Source organism: Pelobates fuscus, chromosome 10 (genome assembly GCF_036172605.1).
Source record: "Pelobates fuscus isolate aPelFus1 chromosome 10, aPelFus1.pri, whole genome shotgun sequence".
Taxonomy (NCBI): Eukaryota; Metazoa; Chordata; class Amphibia; order Anura; family Pelobatidae; genus Pelobates; species Pelobates fuscus.
In genome coordinates, this window is record NC_086326.1 from 1,301,586 (window position 1) to 1,322,360 (window position 20,775).

Here is a 20,775-nt window from a genome sequence, read left to right on the forward strand (position 1 = left end):
CATATTTGAGTTAGTCAACCTCTCAATGTAGGCGAACTGCATGCGTACATACACCGAGCTATAGGGAACTATACACCCCTTTAATATCAATCTGTCCCTGGCAACACTCACACAACCACTGCCATGATGTGCAAGTGTAAATGTACAATATAAATGCAGCTGAAATGAGTTTGTTTTTGGTTTTCTTCCTCCCAATCGCACAGTTTAGAAAGTGTTGGCAAGATAGAACTTGAAATTGTGGATTTAAACAGAACGAACGGTTACTGCAGACATTAACCCAGTGAAACATGCTACAAAGAAGGGATTTTTTTTTGTTTTTTTTTATTAAAATAATTTAACTTGTTTAACATACAGCCACATTTTCTGGTCAGGTACTACAAATAAGGGAAAGACACATCTGTGATGTAAGAAATAATTAAAAATAAAATAAAAAATAAATATACAGCATGGAACACAGAGCACTAAGTACCACAAGGGGCAGAGATTGGTTTAAATACTGCCAGTGTACAAACCACATTACCACAGCATCCAATCGCCTGGGAATAGTCTACAGGTTATATCTATACATACACACACACATATATATATATTATTTCCTTTAAAACTCTTCTATTATAATAGAACTTCCATTTAGTCATTGAAAGCGCTCTACAATATTAATCATATGGATCCCAGTGTGCTGTGAATACAAATTGTCCTCTAGTACAGAGACGTGAAAGGCAGGGTCCCAGCTGAACCCTCTCAGACTGCACCCCCAAAACAGCTCTGCCAAGCGCCACTGAACCCCAACAACACACAAGACTTGCCAGTGTTTAAAACGGGTTTGAAATAAGGAGCTGCAAAAAATGGAGGCATGGTTAATGCTTTGTGTGCCTGAGGTTTCTAAGACACTGCCCAGCAAAATGTATTCTAAAAAAAATAAAAAATGTAAGGCCAGGTGCAAAGAAATGTGCAAAACATATGTAACGAGCAGTAATTTATCATGACTTACCGATGCCAAATGGTTACGTTCAGGCGCTTATTTTAAAGGAATATTCAGATTTTATATTCCATGTGTGAGAATATTTATAGATATATAAAAAGATCTTAAAAATAAATAATACTAAAATCTAACTGCTCGCCCTGGTAAAAACAAGAACAGGAACAAAACCATAAAACAAAAACGTTCCCATTTCCTTAAAAATGAAAGCGTTGCTGCCTCACTTACTGTGCACGACTGACCACCAACAGATGCCACGTACCACATTTAGAAATCACGAACAAGTGGACAAAAACAATTGTAAACATGATGTGTTCGCTTGATCCCAGTGCATGGACGGCAGTTAAGGTTCATTCAGTCCAATGAGCATCACATGTAAGGGCCTGGATGTCCCTTTGAATGAACAGCAGACTACGTTCTGGTTATATTTTCTGTGTAAAGGCAACCTGACCATCAAGAGAAGGACTGCCGCAGTGATGCTCAGGCTGGCTTCCCCACTGTGGTCATTGGTCTTGAATAGGAAGTGATTGCAAATACCTCTAGCATGGTAGGGCCCCAAAAAGAACCGGAATTTGATATATTTTGCGTAATTAACACATTCTCAAACATGTAAGTACAGTCATATCTGTATTATCCGTGTCTGACACTGTGTAAACATCTCCTTCATGTCATTCTTCTGGGGTGCAGGGACAGATTCAGGTTCTGGACTCTTTTGTACTTTTGCCACAGCAAAATTGATGCCTTGAGTCAGACCAGCCTGGGTGATGTTGGCCACCTGGGCCACAGAACTTCGTATCTTGGCAAAAGGAGACACGGCTCGACTGCTGCTGCTGTCTGCTGGAGAAGCTGCAGAAGCGGAGCCCGACCCAGGTGTCACTCGAGCTGACAGAGATGACTCCACAGGTAATAGGGAACTAGTGTTGCTGACGTCTACATCAAGCTGTGATGGCCGGAAAAATTGTTCTGTTTCTGCTGTACTGGATGGAATTTTAGAGTGATTGCTTGATTGTCCTTGGTCCATTTTCTCCTCCTTATTAACTGTCTCATTGATGTTCTGTTTGGTCCGTGCATCATGGACAAACTGGTGGCAGTAGGCATCGATCGGGGTTCCAAAGTCTATTAGGACTTGGTCTTCTGGTGAGGCCTCTCTGCTCTCAGGTTCATTGCACTGGGTAACATGAATCTCTGTAGAGATGTGGAGATTGAGCTCAGCGCTGCTGACAGACTGTGAGCGGCTTCCTAAACGAGGCACAGAGGCAATGATCCCACAGCTTGGTAGGACATAATCACTCTGGCCAATGTTCTCTAGAGAACCTGTTAAATGTCCTTCATCATCAGATTTGGGAAGAAAGTCATCGGAATGGAAAGAGTCATTGTCTGACGAATTATCTAAGTCGGATTCGATGTGACCCTTCACCTCCGACCCAGTATTTTCCAGGCTACTGTCAGATTTCCAAACATTTACTTGCAGGTTTGGTTTTAGGAAGCCCTTCACGTCTGTCCTGTTGAATGTACCAAGCTTCCGTAAGGTTCCAATATTGGTCTGTTTGACTTTCTGGTTAAGAGAGGAGAATTTACTCATCAGGTAGTTTTTACCCTGAGCTAGACCTGGGCCCACACTGTTGATTCCCAATCTCTGGCTTTTGGAACGAATGCCCATAATGTCCTCATGAGGTTTGCTACTTTTCCTGTAATATTGCCAAGAGAAGCCCATTAGTATTCAGAGCTCAGAAACATAAGCCCTAACTTTTATCTGTGACCACACTACAATATATTGAAAAACATCTGGTCATCCCTTAAAGCAAATTAATAAATAAGGCACAGGGCACTTAAGCATTAAAGGGATTCTCCAGTGCCAGGAAAACAAACCAGTTTCCCTGGCACTAGAGAATCCTGGAGTGCCCCCCTCCCTCCCGCCACCCCCATCCCATGGGGTTAAAACCCCTTCAGCCACTTACCTGAATCCAGCTCTGATGTCCCTTGGCGCTGACGTCAGCGGAGGAGACCTGTGGCCGCGCGCGCATTTGTCCAGCCCATAGCAAAGCATTATTCCATGCTTTCCTATGGGGTAAATCTGACGCTGGAGGTCCGTGAGGAAGTCCAGCATCAGATAACCGACTAAAGGTCCGTTACAAATCCGGAAGCACCCAAAGGTGACTGTCTGTTAGACAGCCACAGAGGGCAGACTTAGAGCTGCAAGGTAAACATTCTAGTTTCTCTGGAACTGCAATGTTTTTCATTGCAGCACTACGTGCAAAAGGGTCGCAGTAGCTACGTGCAAAAGGGTCATTTAGCTGAAGTGGTCTGGGTACCTACAGTGTCCCTTTAAACAAATGGGGAATTGTGTGAATATCCCTTTATAACATATTATAAACAGTCTGAATTGTAGAGACAAAGTTAAAGAATTTGAACTCTAAAGGATATTGGTCTCAGACTATATATTTCTGCCTCCCCCCCGTGCATAGATCTGTATTCTGCAGTGAAAACCATCGAATAACCCTGATCAATCTGTCTGCTGAACCGTCTATTTATTTTATAAAGAAAATGAGAAAACTTGAATCATTAATTACAACCTGTTCTGTTTCAGATTACCACAAATGTTACAAATTAAGTGCATGATAACAAATCTTCAGTATTGTAAATCATTGAGAGTGAAGGGGGCCTCTGACACGCTCACACACCCGGAGACAGGTCCCACAGTCATCCAGTGTGTCGATCATCACAGAGATCTTCCCTAAACTGGACAGATATTAGAGGAATTCCAGGCCCCCTGCAGCCTTCTCAGCCATGAGTTTAAAAAGATGGCCGTGTGGATGGAAGACATTCCAGGCGTCCTGTATAGTCGCCTTCTATACATCTAAAACCAGACCCCTATGGACAGGTCCAGTCTCCAAAGGCCCAAGCATGCCTTTACAGAGTAACTTACTAAATGAGAATACAACATGTAATTAAGGCCAGAGTAGCCGATTGGAAAGCAAAGCTATCCTGGTAATATTGACTATTTTTAATTTAAAGGAACACCACAGTGTCAATAATACAAATGTGTGAAACACTATTTAGGTGCATTTGTAAGAGGAAAGTTCAGCGTGTCCATGCAGAGCGTAAAGACGCTGAAACTGACCAAGGCCGTCTGAGTGACTGCCACTAGAGCTGTTACTATGTAGCAATGTAAGCACGACCTGAAATGGTTTCACCACAGATGGAACAAGACATCTCCAAACCCCAGTAGAAGCAGTGAGACACAACTCTCTCACAGGTTTAAAGCAGGCACAATACACTTACTGGCTGGGTTTTATGCATTGTCCATGAATTGTTTCATTTCATTACGATTTATGTATTTGTATAAGTGGACATTACAGTCCAAGATCGTTAAAATGAATAGGAGGACTAAGAATGGCTTGGAGATCTCAGCCACTCTGTTTTGTAAGTAGAAAACCATTTACATTCTTACCGTAATTCTCTTTTCCTGGCTATTCTACATGGCAGCATCACTCAGCTCCTCCCCAGCTGTCAGGACAAGAATAATTAATCAAACAATTAAGAATAGTTAATATAAGCCCCCTCCTCCCTAAACTCCCCAGTCCTGTTAAAAAACATTTGCTAATGAATCCAGAAGGGAGGGAGTGTGGTGCTGCCATGTAGAATAGCCAGGAAAAGAAAACTACGGTAAGTCTGGGAACAATTTTCTACTTTCCTGGCCAAACATGGCAGCATCACATATGGGTATTACCCAAGCTTCCATGAAGGGTGGGATAAATAAATTAAACAGTAGACCTCATAGATGCTCAACACACAAAAGGTTTATTAGGTTCTTCGTGCCACTGAAGCGAGGACACTTTTCCCAAAACGAGAATATTTAGAGGAGGACAAATCCAGTTTGTAGCGTCTTACAAATGTATGATGAGAGGACTAAGTAGCCACATTACAATATCCTCTACCAGCACCTCTGCCCTAGAAGCCCATGAAGTTGCCAAACTTCTGGTTGAATGTGGTCTGATTGTGCTGGGAGTTTAGAGACCCTGGGAAGCATAAGCGTTAGTTATTGCCAAGGAGATCCATCTTCTAAGCGTTGCTATGGAAGCGGCTTCGCCTCTCCTGGTGCCTGATGGAAGGATGAATAGTCTTTCTGATTTTCTGAAATGCATGGTCTTCTGTAGATAGATTCTGAGGCACCTTACCACATCATATTTACTCCAATGATTTTCTTCCTAGGTAGATGAAGTAGGGAAAAAGATGGAGGCACTATCTCCTGTTGAATGTGGAACCTAAAAAACACTTTAAGGAGAAAATCAGGTCTGGGTAAAGAACCACTCAATCTTCGTGAAACACGGTGTATGGTTCCACTGAGCTTAGTGCCTGTAGCTCCGAGACTCTTCCAGCTGATGTTATGGCAATAAGGAAGAGAGCTTTAATAGTCAGCAAATATAGGCACAATTCTTCCAAAAACTCAAACGGGTCGTCTGTTAAGGCATCTAAAACAACCGGAAGGTTGTAGGAGGCCTTATCCTCAGAATCTCTCTGAAGAATCTCAAACTCAGAGAGTTTAGAGCCCACATGGTATTCGTTAAAGCAGAAATGGACGAAACTTGTACTTTCAACGTACTGAGGCTTAGACCTTAAACTACCTTGAGGAAATTAAGGATATCAGTCACTGATGACTCTTCATTGGCAATTCCATTCTCCAATTTCCAGGTTCTGAAAGTTTTCCACACTTTGTAACAGGAGGCTGAAGTAGAAGTTCTTTCTTGATTTCAATAGGGTATTAGAGACTGACTCAGACAGGCCAGAATTTAAAAAGTTCCTCTTTTCAAGCGCCATACTGCTAACTGAAGGGATTGGGGCTCTGGATGAACTGCCGGGCCCTGAAGTAACAGGTTCCATCTCTGTGGAAGTATGATGGGGGCTCCTTGGTACATAACAGGAGAGGAAACCAAGGTCTCCTTGGCCCTGATGGTATTACTGCAATCACTGTGCCAAATTTTACTCAATAATCTGTGAAGTAATGGAATTGGAGGGAAGACATACACCAACTCGATGTTCCAATTTTGGGATAGATCCTCCTGGGCTTCTGCCTGAGGGTTTTTGTGAATTCCTGAAAGAAGCCATCAGATCTATTTGAAGCATGCCCCATATTTCCACTATTTGACAAAATATTTCTTTGTTCAGGGACCATTCCCCTGGGTCCATGCTTGACCTGCTTCGGAAGTCTGCCAGTGTATTTTCTATTCCCGGGAGGTACACTGCATTCAGATGTTTCAGGTAAATCATAGCCCCCGCCCATGATAGGTTGCATTTGAAGAAGTAACTGATTGTTCTTCATACCACCTTGATGATTTAGGTATGCAGTCACCACTCTGTTGTCTGTTTTTATTATCACTCTTTTCCCCTTCAGGTGGGTGGCAAATGACATCAATGCCTTGTATACTGCTCGCATTTCTTGAATGTTGGAATGGAGAAGACGTATTTGATTGTGCCATTGAGCGACTAGATTCCTGTAGTGGGTTCCCCATCCCCATGTGCTTGCATCTGTCGTTACCATTTCCCAGGGAGGATCTTCCAGCGGAAATTCTTTGTTCAGATTGGGATCCTTCATCCACCATCTCAATTGCTGTTTGAGATCTTGGGGAATTATTATCCACCGATTCCAATTCATGGAGATTTTGTCAATTTGCCTGAGGAAGTTCATCTGGGCAGGTCTTATCTTCCAATGTGCCCATAAAACCAGACATATTGTTGACGTGAGGGACCCTAATGTACTCATGTACGTTCTGGCTTTACCTTTTGTGCTTTGGAGAAGCTCTGATATCTTGATCATTATACGAGCAATGTGGTCTTGAGACAAGGAAATTGTAGATTCTTCCGTATTTATTCTTGCCTCCAGGAACACGGTGTTTCTGGGTGAAACTGGGTTGCTCTTGTCTTTGTTTATCAGCCAGCTAAAACTCTGCAGAGCACGGATAACTTCCTCAGTATGATGAAGAGCCCTGTGATATTTTTAGTGAAAGATTTGTATCCCTCTCTTCCTTAGAACTGCTATGATCATGATTAAAATTTTCGAATATGTTCTGGGTGCTAGACTTAACCCAAATGGCATCCCCTGGAACTGGTAGTGTTTTTCTCCAGTATACAAAATCTCAGAAATTTTTGGTGAGAATGATGTATTGGTATTTGGTAATACGCATCTTTTAAAACTATTGATGTTAACCAATCCCCTCGGTGAATTGTCTGCTTTATAGAGGAAATTGATTCCATCGTGAATGACATGCTTTTGAGGAAAGTGTTGATTCTTTTCAAGTCTAGTATAAGTCTCCACTTTCCTTGAAATAGAAATATATTTGAGTAGAGTACTCTGTATCTCTTGTCGAGGAACTTCTGTGATGACTCCTTGTGTTGTAAGTTGTTGTAAACACCTCTTCATTGCCTTCAGTTTTATTCCTGATGACATTGTTGATTGATGGAATTGATAAATTCTTGGGAATTCTTTGGACTCTATTCTGTAACCATCTCTGATGATACTCAGGATCCAATTGTCCTTGATGAACTCTGCCCAGAGTGCAAAGAACAGTTTTAGACGGCCTCCTACTATTCCAGTTTGGGTGATCCAACCTTCATAACGTTTTAGGAGTTTGTCTGAATCCTCTTCCTCTGAATGCTCTAATGGAGGAGGAGGTGGATTGTTCAAACCTCCATTGTGGGGGTCTAGAGTACTCCCTTCCAGGCTTATATGACTTGCTGTCACAAAATGCCTTCTCTTTGTTTCGCTCATCTCTACATGACATGTTAAATGGTCTTCGGTAGGACTGAGGGAGAAAAGCATTTTTACCGTCTATCCCTGTGAAAGAGTAAGGCACAAAGGTTGGCTTTTGAGGCATAGTCCACCCCCCAAGAATGGAACCAGAGCACTCTTCTAGAGGCCACTGATAAGGCAAGGCTTTTGGACAAAGATTTTGTAATTTCCAGGGCTGATTATTTAAAAAAGTCTGTTGCCAGCCTAACAAGTTTCAGAGAATTTATAAAATGATCTCTACTCACTCCGCTGGCTTTATCTTCTAAGTTGTCAATCCAGACTTTCACACTTCCAGCAGCAGCAATCGCATCTAGATTAGCTAGATGTAATCCCAATCCAATGGCAAAATAGAGTTTAACTAGATTAGAATCCATCCTTTTCTCCATGGGCTCTTTTAAATAAGCCATGCTCTCTATAGGGAGCATAGTTTTCTTCGCCAACCGAATCACTGCAGCATCAATTTTAGGACTTGCTTCACAGTAGGGATGCACCAAAATTTCGTCCGAAAACGGGCCTGCACCGAAATTTGGGGTGAAGAACACTATGGGACAGGGGGTGGGGTGAAGAACACTATGGGACAGGGGATGGGGGGAAAGAACACCATGGGACAGGGGAGGGGAGACAAGAACACTATGGGACAGGGGAGCGGGGAGAAAAGAACACTATGGGACAGGAGAGGAAAGAACGCTAAAAAAAGAGGGAGGGGGGGGGACCACTGAAAGAGAAGGGACCACTGAAAGAGAAGGGAAGTTTTTCATATTAGATTAATTAAATTAATTAGAAAGTCTAATATTAATAAAATTACAGGAAAAAACTTATTTGAAATCATTTGGGGAAGAAAGTCATTTTTGGTTTTCGGCCAAGGGCATCCTGAATTTTCAGTTTCGGCCCAGAATTTTTATTTCGGTGCATCCCAATTTCCCAGTGCTCAGCTTCTTCGGGGGAGAATGCATGCATTTTAACAATTACCTCTGTGTAGAAGACTGAAAAGACGGTAAAGGAATTTGAACTTTGAGTTTTTGCAGCAATTAAATTTTCCAGGTAAAACTACTATGCTGCAATATGTTACACCACTAGATGGTGCTGCACATGGTCATTAGGGTTTTAGCACGACCGTCATACCGCGCATGCGCAATATTGACTTGAGCTTAAATAAGGTCATTTGAAGTTGCGCACGCCATCTTGGATTCTGGGAACCTGAAGTCAGATCACAGCCAGCCTGTAGGGGCTCCTAACTTGCCGAAATGTGACCAAGAAGGCTCCAACCAAAGGTAAGTTGATAGCTTTCCACACTCCTTACACTGGTATTTTATGAGACATTATTCCCACGGTGGAGTCTTGGTAAAGAAGGACTCAAACCAGTTAGTGCGGCTAACACAGCCTGTTTACTGATTTCTTCGGGGGGAGAGAGGCTGAAGTCCCCCTGGTAGAACCACGTTAAACATGGTAATGAGCCCAGAAAAGAATATAATTTTATGTGGGATCCACAAAATATCCCTGCCTGTCAGCTGGGACATGAAACAAATACTGAGGGGTTTGGGGGGGGGGAGCTTATATTGACTATTCTTAATGGTTTGATTAATTAATCCTGTCCTGACAACTGGCGAGGAGCTAACCCGTAAGTGATGCTGCCATGTTTGGCCAGGAAAGGTGGCTATAAGAAAGCATCATATACATTTTCTGCAGCTACAAACATTCACGGGTTTAATGTAACTGTACTTATTATATACTGTATAAAATGTATTGTAGCATTTATTAAACTCTTACAGGAGGGCTCCTGTAATATGGATGAAGGATCACTGCATGTAGAGCTGGGCAAGGCAGTGCCCCCTCTGAGTACTTAAGTATTGCTTGTTTACCGCTGGATACAATTAGGGCTTGTGATGCTAATAAGACTAGGAAGACAGCAGGTAACACTGCTGGGTAACGAGATACCCCCTATGCAGCTTAAACAAAGGTCTTAATTAATTAAACTCTTTTTTCTTCACATCCTCTTCATTAGACAGTTCGTGCAGAACCGAAAGAGCATTCTCACCTTTCCAGCTTCTTCTCGATGATGGGCACGTCCGACCCACTGGCCTGTTTAGTGATGCGTAGCATCTCCGCTATGCAGAGCAGTGTATCTGTAAAACAGGAAACATCAGCATGAAACACCTTCAGACTGTATCGAACACCATCTGCCGAGGACAGAACGGTCATGTAAAAACAAAGAGTCCACTAGAGCATTCCCCACATCCCAGAGCAGAATCAAAACGCAGACCTAGCAGAGGACGCATCAGACACACAGAGTACAATGTGAAGATTTTTCAAACACTCTCACTGCCTTGTCATAAAAACACAGCACTCTGGCACTTTAACCCCTTAAGGACAAAGCTTGAAAAAACTGGACTTACCCTTAACCCCTTCAGGACCGGCCTGTTTTTGCGATGTTTGTACGTTAAGGAGCAGTTTTAACACTTTTGTGGTGTTTGTACGTTAAGGAGCAGTTTTAACACTTTTGTGGTGTTTGTGTTTAGCTGTAATTTTCCGCTCTCTCATTTACGGTTCCCATACAAGTTATATATTGTTTTTTTCACGACAAGAAGGGCTTTCTTTACATACCAGTATTTATATTATGTCATATATTGTATTTAAAAAAAAATAATAAAATATGGTGAAAAATAAAAAAAAAAAACATGTTTTTGGACTTTTACTTGAAAAATCTTTTACTTATCTACAAAAGCTAATGAAAAAAACTGCTAAATAGATTCAAAATTTTGTCCCGAGTTTAAAAACACCCAGTGTTTACATGCTTTATTGCTTTTTTTTGCAAGTTATAGGCCTATAAATACAAGTAGGAAATTGCTGTTTCAATATATATATATTTTAAATGTATCAATAGTGACATTGTTACACCGTTATCTGTCATAAATCCCCGAAACACACCTAACATGTACATATTTTTTAAAGTAGACAACCCAGGGTATTCAAAATGGGGTATGTCCAGTCTTTTTTAGTAGCCACCTAGTCACAAACACTGGCCAAAGTTAGCATTTATATTTGTTTGTGTGTTAAAAATGCAAAAAACGCTAACTTTGGCCGGTGTTTGTGACTAAGTGGCTACTAAAAAAAGCTGAACATACCCCATTTGCAATACCTTGGGTTGTCTTCTTTTGCAAATGGTATGCCATCATGGGGCTAATTCTCATTCCTTGGCTACCATACGCTCTCAAAGGCAACCTAACCAATCTGACAAATTTCAATAAAAAAAAAAAAAAAAGTAAAATCAAGCCTTATATTTGACCCTGTAACTTTCACAAACACTATAAAACCTCTACATGTGGGGTACTGTTATACTCAGGAGACTACGCTGAACACAAATATTAGTGTATCAGAACAGTAAAATATATCACAGCAATAATATCCTCAGTGAAAGAGCTGTTTGTGTGTGAAAAATGCAAAAAACTTCACTTTCACTGACAATATCATCGCTGTGATATGTTTTACTGTTTTGAAACACTAATATTTGTGTTCAGCGAAGTCTCCCGAGTAAAACAGTACCCCCATGTACAGGATTTAGGGTGTCATAGAAAGTTACAGGGTTAAACACAGTGCTAGCAAATGAAATTATCTGGACTTTCGGCCTGGGTTGGCAGGCAGGTCCCTCAAATTGCAATCATTAAAATTACTTAATTAGGTAAAAATATTACATAAATATGCACGTAGAATTTTAATATATATACATATTTATATATTTGACGTCTACGTGTATATTTATGAAATTATTTATGTAATTATGTATGTGGACATATGTATATTTCGTATTATTTTTATTTATTTATTTATACATAGATATATATATCATTACATTCTAAGTGTATTTTGATATAAATATATATATATCAATATCAAAATACTGTTAGAATAAAACTGAATATATATATATATAATTTTTTTTTAATTATTAAAAATTATTTTAATTTTTTGTTATTTATTTGTATTAACATATTATTTGTATTTTATAATAATATATATATACCATATATATAGTTATTATATATATTGTATATATTCGTGTGTAATTTAAATATAAGTGTATTTTTATAATTATATACGTATATATAAATATAAAAATACACTTAGTGTGACATTATATATATGATATATATACATATATTATATATAGGTATATATAGATATAATACATGTATATATAGCATATATATATATACACATATTTTTTTTTTACACATATTTTTTTTTTACACTTTATTTTATGATTTTACAGATGCAGGGAGACTGCCTGTCAGCACAGACAGTCCCCCTGCAGGCAGATACACAGACCCCTATTGCGGTCATGTGATCGAGTGATCACATGGCCGTGGGGTCCTGATCTGCCGAGGGGGGATTGCCCGGGCAGACAGGCAACCCCCCTGGACCGGGAGGAGAGCTGATCGCCGCCGTGGGACCGACGGCGATCAGGTAAGTTGCCCAAAACCGTTATGACGGTTCAGGACCGTCAGCGGTCCAAACGCACGTTTTACCGCTGACGGTCCTGAACCGTCAGCGGTCCTTAAGGGGTTAAGGACACTAGCTATTTTTCCATATTTTACAGCTTGTGTTCAAACGCAATTTGCATCACCAACACAAATTATATACCGTTTTTAGAGGGGAAAATGGCTTTAATTTGAGGTCATATATACATAGATAAATTATTATAACATTTTTATTTATTTTTTTATCCAAAAAATTTGAAAAAAAACTATTTTTTCACAATTTTGCCAATAATAGCGTGTGCATAATATGTCCAGCTTAGAAAAAGTAATTCAAAATAAATTCATTTATGTGTCTTGATTTATAGAGTATACAGGATTTCAGCTTATTTTGAAAGTTACAGGTCACAAAATACAAGGACTGAAATTATTTTTTTTTATGTGAAACAATTTTAGAAGTTGGTATGGTTGTCTTGTAGGTTTTAGTAGCCACCACAGAAAACTAAAAAAAAGTATATATTTATATAAAGTAGACATCACAGGCTATTTACCTAAGGTTAGTTTGACACTTTTTACGTAGCCATTTCATCGCCAATCTCTGCTAAATATTGGAGAATTTTTTTTCTCTATTTTGGCATATACACATAGAACAAGGTTTTTGTAATGTGTATTTCGTAAAGCTGGTGTGTGCTATTCCTGCACAGAACCCCATATTGTGTTCAGCTACATTTGCTGAGTATAACGATACCCCCATTGTATGCCTTCGGCACTATTCTGTGAAGCTACAATGCCATATAAGAGACCAGGCTATTTCAGTTTCTATAGTTAGAATTTTCGTAGATGGATTTGATGGGCCTATGTCTCATTTTAGGGTATACTAGCAGTGTAACTGTTCAAATAACCCCACAAAGGGCTTTCATTTGATAAAGCAGACACCCCAGGGTATCTTATATGTTGTATGTTGTGCCCTAACTTGTCACCATTTTTTCACCAATTTATGTCAGTTTGTGTTGAGGGGAAAAAAATTGCATTTTTACATATATGTTGCATTTTTGCTGAGTATTTCTTACACCTGATATGTACCACTGTCATTAAATTCCCCAAATTATGTTCAGTTACATCTTTTGTTGGAAAACAACATGCCCAATGTATGACTTAGACCAGACATAGGCAACCTTCGGCACTGCAGATGTTTTGGACTACACCTCCAATGATGCTTTGCCAGCATTATGTGCATTATGCATTATGAGCATTATGGGGTATGTAGTCCACAACATCTGGAGCGCTGAAGATTGCCCATCCCTGACCTAGACACTATTTTGTGAAGTTACAGTGCTGTAAAAGAGACGTGACAAGTTCAGGTTTTTAAGTGTGAATTTTCATGGAGGGTTTTGATGCGTCCGTGTCCCACTTTGGAGCACTTTTGCAGGCTACATATTCCAACTACACCATAAAGGCCTACCATTTCTTAAATAAGACATCCCAGGGTATTTCAAAAGGCATATTTCGAACCTTAGCGTGGGATAATTTTTCCGCTAGCTTGTACCAGGTGTAGTGGTAAAAGCATTCTGCCTTTTTGACACACAAAGTGAGTTTGCACAGTATATTTTGCTCACCGTATGTGTGCTACGACTGTATAATACTTCATATGTTGCTCAGCTTTGTCGTCTGAGTACAGCAATACCCCCGTATGTACCTTTGCCAGGTATATGTGGATGTTGAAGGGGCACATTTGAGACGCAGCCATTCCAGGTTTTTTTCTAACTTTGAAGTTTTACGCTGTGTCCATGTTCCAATTTGGAGTAGTTTAGATGGTTGGTTATTGAAACTTCCCCACAAACACATACTATTTATTAAAGAATACACCCTGGGGTAATTCAAAAGGCATATTTTGATCCTTAGCATGGGATCATTTTTTCGCTAGTTTGTTCCAGGAGTTGTGGCAATGAGCATTTTTTTTATGTATCTTGTCACTTTTTAAAACTTGTTTTTAAACTTTTTTTTCACTTATTAAATTGTTTTACTTTTTTAAAACGTTTGTTACACTTTTACAAATTTTATAAAAACTTGTTTTTACCGTTAACCCCTAACCAGCAGTAAGCAGCACTAACAGTAAATTCTCCAATTTCCCATAACTCCCACCCACCCCAGCTAGCAAAATATATCATTTTAAAATATTTAAAATTACTTCATAAAATACATTTAACCCCTGAGAGAGAAAAAAAAACCCCTCAGGCGTTAAAAATAAATAAAACATCAGATCACTGTAAAATGTACTCAGTGATCAACTTGCAGGGAAGGGGTTAATTTTATTAAAGCAGGGGAAAGGAGGGGGTGAGATTTAATTTTAATTATTATTTTTTTTTTCACAGGGTCACATTAAAACACGCAGACAGTAATCTCAATCAATCACCGTGGTCCAGACTGGGATTCTTCATTATCAACACAGTCGGGATTGCATGGTACCTGCTCACAGAGAAGAGGCCGGTTTATGTTGAACTGCTAAACAGTTTGGTGATCGGCCAGAGGAAGGTGTCAGGCATTCTACACAACACAACCTCTGCACTGACCTGCAGCTTGGAGCGTTCCTCTAAAAATCATTATCAAATTCTGATCTTCCTGGAGGATTCTTGCAGTATGTCATCTTTACATCTACTTTCCGCATCAATAACCTTAAAATCCTCCCATTTATAGCACCACATATTCAGCTCATTCCTAACATCACCCTCTCACTCCCCCTCTAAACAGCCCATTCTGCCCTCAATCCTCCAACAAGGAAAGGGGAACTTCCTCAAACACAGAATCATGCTGGGGAAATAAAATTACAAATCAATTTTAGCCCTCATACCCTAGACTTTCTTTTAAGAATATGTCAGAGACAACTAAACACACTAACAAGTCCTTCCAATGGAGTACGGACCTGTTCACGCTTTCTTAGCAATCTATAGAAAAGCATGTACCTTTCCCATCTTCCTCCAGGCTGCGTGTCACCGCTCTCAGTGTATGGAAGTAGCCAGGATTCTCTTTGTATTTATAGTGCAACCTCATGCAAGAGAATTTAGGCTTTCCGAAAAATGTTGGTTCAGGTCCTGAGCAAAATGAGAACAAAATTAATTGATACCGGTTATTAAGGGTGTCTAGGAGAATCGCTCAGATCTACGGACCGCTGCTTATACAATAAGAATAGGTAAATGGTTTGATGCCAACAGAATATTATGGCAAATTAAAGAGATTATAATGCCTAGAATTTGGGGATAAAATCCTGTTAATGCAATGACTACCAGATCATACAGAGAGAGCCAGCACCCTCCCGCAATTGTCATAACTCTTCAAATAACGAAGGCCTGCTTTAAATCACCGTGAACACACAGATTACAGACTTCATTTATAAATCACTATAACCATACTGATAACCGGTGCCGTCTCTAAATCACTATAACCATACCGATAACCGGTGCCGTCTCTAAATCACTAAAACCATACCGATAACCGGTGCCGTCTCTAAATCACTAAAACCATACCGATAACCGGTGCCGTCTCTAAATCACTAAAACTATACCGATAACCGGTGCCGTCTCTAAATCACTAAAACCATACCGATAACCGGTGCCGTCTCTAAATCACTAAAACCATACCGATAACCGGTGCCGTCTCTAAATCACTAAAACCATACCGATAACCGGTGCCGTCTCTAAATCACTAAAACCATACCGATAACCGGTGCCGTCTCTAAATCACTATAACCATACCGATAACCGTTGCCGTCTCTAAATCACTAAAACCATACCAATAACCGTTGCCGTCTCTAAATCACTATAACCATACCGATAACCGGTGCCGTCTCTAAATCACTATAACCATACAGATAACTGGTGCCGTCTCTAAATCACTATAACCATACCGATAACCGGTGCCGTCTCTAAATCACTAAAACCATACCAATAACCGGTGCCGTCTCTAAATCACTAAAACCATACCAATAACCGGTGCCATCTCTAAATCACTATAACCATACCGATAACCGGTGCCGTCTCTAAATCACTAAAACCATACCGATAACTGGTGCCGTCTCGAAATCACTAAAACCATACCGATAACCGGTGCCGTCTCTAAATCACTATAACCATACCGATAACCGGTGCCGTCTCTAAATCACTCTAACCATACCGATAACCAGTTCCGTCTCTAAATCACTATAACCATACCGATAACCAGTTCCGGCTCTAAATCACTAAAACCATACCGATAACCGGTGCCGTCTCTAAATCACTAAAACCATACCGATAACTGGTGCCGTCTATAAATCCCTATAACCATACCGATAACCAGTTCCGGCTCTAAATCACTAAAACCATACCGATAACCGGTGCCGTCTCTAAATCACTATAACCATACCGATAACCAGTTCCGGCTCTAAATCACTAAAACCATACCGATAACCGGGGCCGTCTCTAAATCACTATGACCATACCAATAACCGGTGCCGTCTCTAAATCACTATAACCAGCATCACCATACCGATAACCAGTGCCGTCTTTATATCACCATAACCATACCGATAACCGGTGCCGTCTCTAAATCACTCTAACCATACCGATAACCAGTTCCGGCTCTAAATCACTAAATCCATACCGATAACCGGTGCCGTCTATAAATCACTATAACCATACCGATAACCAGTTCCGGCTCTAAATCACTAAAACCATACCGATAACCGGTGCCGTCTCTAAATCACTAAAACCATACCGATAACTGGTGCAGTCTCTAAATCACTATAACCATACCGATAACCGGTGCCGTCTCTAAATCACTATAACCATACCGATAACCGGGGCCGTCTCTAAATCACTATGACCATACCAATAACCGGTGCCGTCTCTAAATCACTATAACCAGCATCACCATACCGATAACCAGTGCCGTCTTTATATCACCATAACCACAGAGAATGCCAGTTACTAACCAATTTCAATCTTTTCCAAGTCGTCCAAGCTCAATCGCTGATACTGATTCACTTTATCGACCTCATCATCATAACTGGGGGAGGAGAGAAGATAAAGTAATTAAAATAATATAAAAAGTAATAATAATAATAATAATTATATAGACTGGGCTTGGCATGTCAGTCCTACACTACCAGCCAGCCCTTAAAAGTGATTTGTAGCTGCAAGCCAGCAAGGCCCAAGGCATACTAATCAGGGGTAAATTCCTACTTGCCAAGGCTAAAGTTTCCAGTGGCTAGTAAAAGTCTCCAATGGCTAATGGAGGGGGGAAATTGTGATGTCTTAGTATAAACAATCTGCGGTTTTTAAACACTGAAATACAGATCTGTACTGTGTACCCATTAAAAGGGGACGGCATCATCAATTGTTTAACATTTATCCTTAACCGTAAACTAAAATACAGTGAAACAAGCTTTGGGTTGGTGTAAGGCTCAGGAATAACGGTGAGAAACATGGAGTGGGGGGCGGAAGCATTGCTTGCCACTGGTGCAAACATGTTCGTGAAGTGAAAGAGGTCCATCATACTGGCTTGTTAAAAACAAATGTAGGAGAAGAGAATTTCACTTACTAGGCAACATAATAGGCACAGTTGGAAAGCAGCAGGAGGACATCGACATCCTTGTGAGTGGCATCGATAAGGCTGGGGAGATAGAGGGACTCTAGTCATTATCTAACCATCCCCTATTTACTAAACCCTCAGCATGCCAGGCCGATATTTTATATTGCCGAATTGCAGGTGAAAGTAAAGTAATTTTTTTTTTCTTTTTCTTTTTTTTTAATAAATCTTTCTAAATGGTGACGAATATTGATTTTGTGTAACAGGCATCCATTGTCCAATCAAATCCAACATTCAGTCCTCAGCAGCGCCCCAGGTCCACAGCCATCAGCAGAGACATATTGGGTACCTTGCCCTAACTCCCCTCGGTTACAGACCTGGGGTCACAGTCTATCAGAGCCCCGAGTCCACAGCCATCAGCAGAGACATATTGGGTACCTTGCCCTAACTACCCTCGGTTACAGACCTGGGGTCACAGTCTATCAGCGCCCTGGGTCCATAGCCATCAGCAGAGACATATTGGGTACCTTGCCCTAACTCCCCTCGGTTACAGACCTGGGGTCACAGTCTATCAGAGCCCCGAGTCCACAGCCATCAGCAGAGACATATTGGGTACCTTGCCCTAACTCCCCTCGGTTACAGACCTGGGGTCACAGTCTATCAGCGCCCTGGGTCCATGGCCATCAGCAGAGACATATTGGGTACCTTGCCCTAACTTCCCTCGGTTACAGACCTGGGGTCACAGTCTATCAGAGCCCTGAGTCCACAGCCATCAGCAGAGACATATTGGGTACCTTGCCCTAACTCCCCTCGGTTACAGACCTGGGGTCACAGTCTATCAGGGCCCCGAGTCCATAGCCATCAGCAGAGACATATTGGGTACCTTGCCCTAACTCCCCTCGGTTACAGACCTGGGGTCACAGTCTATCAGGGCCCCGAGTCCATAGCCATCAGCAGAGACATATTGGGTACCTTGCCCTAACTCCCCTCGGTTACAGACCTGGGGTCACAGTCTATCAGGGCCCCGAGTCCATGGCCATCAGCAGAGACATATTGGGTACCTTGCCCTAACTCCCCTCGGTTACAGACCTGGGGTCACAGTCTATCAGCGCCCTGGGTCCATGGCCATCAGCAGAGACATATTGGAAACCTTGCCCTAACTCCCCTCAGTTACAGACCTGGGGTCACAGTCTATCAGGGCCCCGAGTCCATAGCCATCAGCAGAGACATATTGGGTACCTTGCCCTAACTCCCCTCAGTTACAGACCTGGGGTCACAGTCTATCAGGGCCCCGAGTCCATAGCCATCAGCAGAGACATATTGGGTACCTTGCCCTAACTCCCCTCGGTTACAGACCTGGGGTCACAGTCTATCAGCGCCCTGGGTCCATGGCCATCAGCAGAGACATATTGGGTACCTTGCCCTAACTCCCCTCGGTTACAGACCTGGGGTCACAGTCTATCAGCGCCCTGGGTCCATGGCCATCAGCAGAGACATATTGGGTACCTTGCCCTAACTCCCCTCGGTTACAGACCTGGGGTCACAGTCTATCAGGGCCCCGAGTCCATAGCCATCAGCAGAGACATATTGGGTACCTTGCCCTAACTCCCCTCGGTTACAGACCTGGGGTCACAGTCTATCAGGGCCCCGAGTCCATAGCCATCAGCAGAGATATGTTGGGTACCCGTGGCCTAACTCCCCTCGGTTACAGACCTGGGGTCACAGTCTATCAGCGCCCTGGGTCCATGGGCATCAGCAGAGACATATTGGGTACCTTGCCCTAACTCCCCTCGGTTACAGACCTGGGGTCACAGTCTATCAGGGCCCCGAGTCCATAGCCATCAGCAGAGATAGGTTGGGTACCCGTGGCCTAACTCCCCTTGGTTACAGACCTGGGGTCACAGTCTATCAGGGCCCAGCCTCCATGGAATTTCTCTGTGTCTGGGAGCAGCATCTCCATATAGTTCTGGAGCAGCTGACTGATCAGCTCCTGGTGGTTCCTCTGGCTCTGTCGGTGAAGGGCTTCGTGTTCCTTCTCTTTGGTGAAGATGGAGTATAGATCTTCTGTCACAGGAATTCCCTGCATCAAATCTGAAACACGATGGTCAGTAAAATTAGAGTGTACACAGGTAACCAGATCATTACAGAAATAGACACTTACTTTCTCACAGCGTAAACATGAAGCAATTTTTAAACACAAAGTCTATAACACGGCACAATTAGGGCCATGTGATTGTATCTGGAAATCACAGCAGTCTTTTTTTTGTATCAGGACGTAGCCATTATTGTACGATCACAACTAAAATCTCGGTTTCCTGTTCAGTTCTATTCTGACTGGGTCAAATAAATGAGCCATTAAAAATATATTGTGTGTATAAAAAGTCACTTTTCCTATTTATTCCCTTATTTTCTCAAAAATATTAATTTCTTCCATTTCATTTTCCTGTCCCATTTTACAGGGTTATTTACTAAAAAGTGAACAGAAAGTATAATTAGATTTTTCCAGTTCAAATGTTCTTTTTGGCGACAAATGAGTTTATTGTGACAGGTAAGCAGCTTTCAGGTTTTTTTTCCTTCCAGAAGAAGCAGAATATGTCAGACTACATAGTAGTCCCCGCAATATCAGAGACAGACAGAGTAGACCCAGAGAAAACTGCAGTAAAATGGGTCCATGTACAGACAGAAAGATTATAGAATGAGGGAATCGGAATGTTGCCTTTCTACCTATCACTGCTTGGCGGTACGCATCTTTAAATCGGTTCAGATAATATCGGTTTGCAGAGTTCACTCCGTCCTTCATCACGCCGGCCAGCTTCCTTTCACCGGTACGAGTAAAATCTCCCTGTAACACACAATGTGGGAGGATTTGTGAGAATTATTCCAAAATAAACCTGGAGAAATGACCTGCAAGTGGCATGCGATAAGTTTATGGTGTGTCAATATTGGCACGTGCCGTCAGACACATGGAGTAAGCAGTG

General features: G+C 41.5%; 1 protein-coding gene across 1 annotated transcript in view; it reads right to left on the reverse strand.

Moving 5' to 3' along the window:
* Nucleotides 1–321: 321 nt before the first annotated feature.
* Nucleotides 322–20,775, reverse strand: part of INPP5F (inositol polyphosphate-5-phosphatase F) — a 161,145-nt gene continuing 140,691 nt past the window's right edge. The window contains exons 14-20 of the mRNA XM_063434243.1: nucleotides 20,522–20,639; nucleotides 19,690–19,888; nucleotides 17,810–17,881; nucleotides 17,202–17,275; nucleotides 15,199–15,327; nucleotides 9,802–9,889; nucleotides 322–2,667 (exon numbers count right to left, since the gene is read on the reverse strand). Of these exons, the coding sequence (XP_063290313.1) occupies nucleotides 1,599–2,667; nucleotides 9,802–9,889; nucleotides 15,199–15,327; nucleotides 17,202–17,275; nucleotides 17,810–17,881; nucleotides 19,690–19,888; nucleotides 20,522–20,639 (1,749 nt within the window). The 3' untranslated portion in view covers nucleotides 322–1,598. The remainder of the gene's footprint in view (nucleotides 2,668–9,801; nucleotides 9,890–15,198; nucleotides 15,328–17,201; nucleotides 17,276–17,809; nucleotides 17,882–19,689; nucleotides 19,889–20,521; nucleotides 20,640–20,775) is intronic.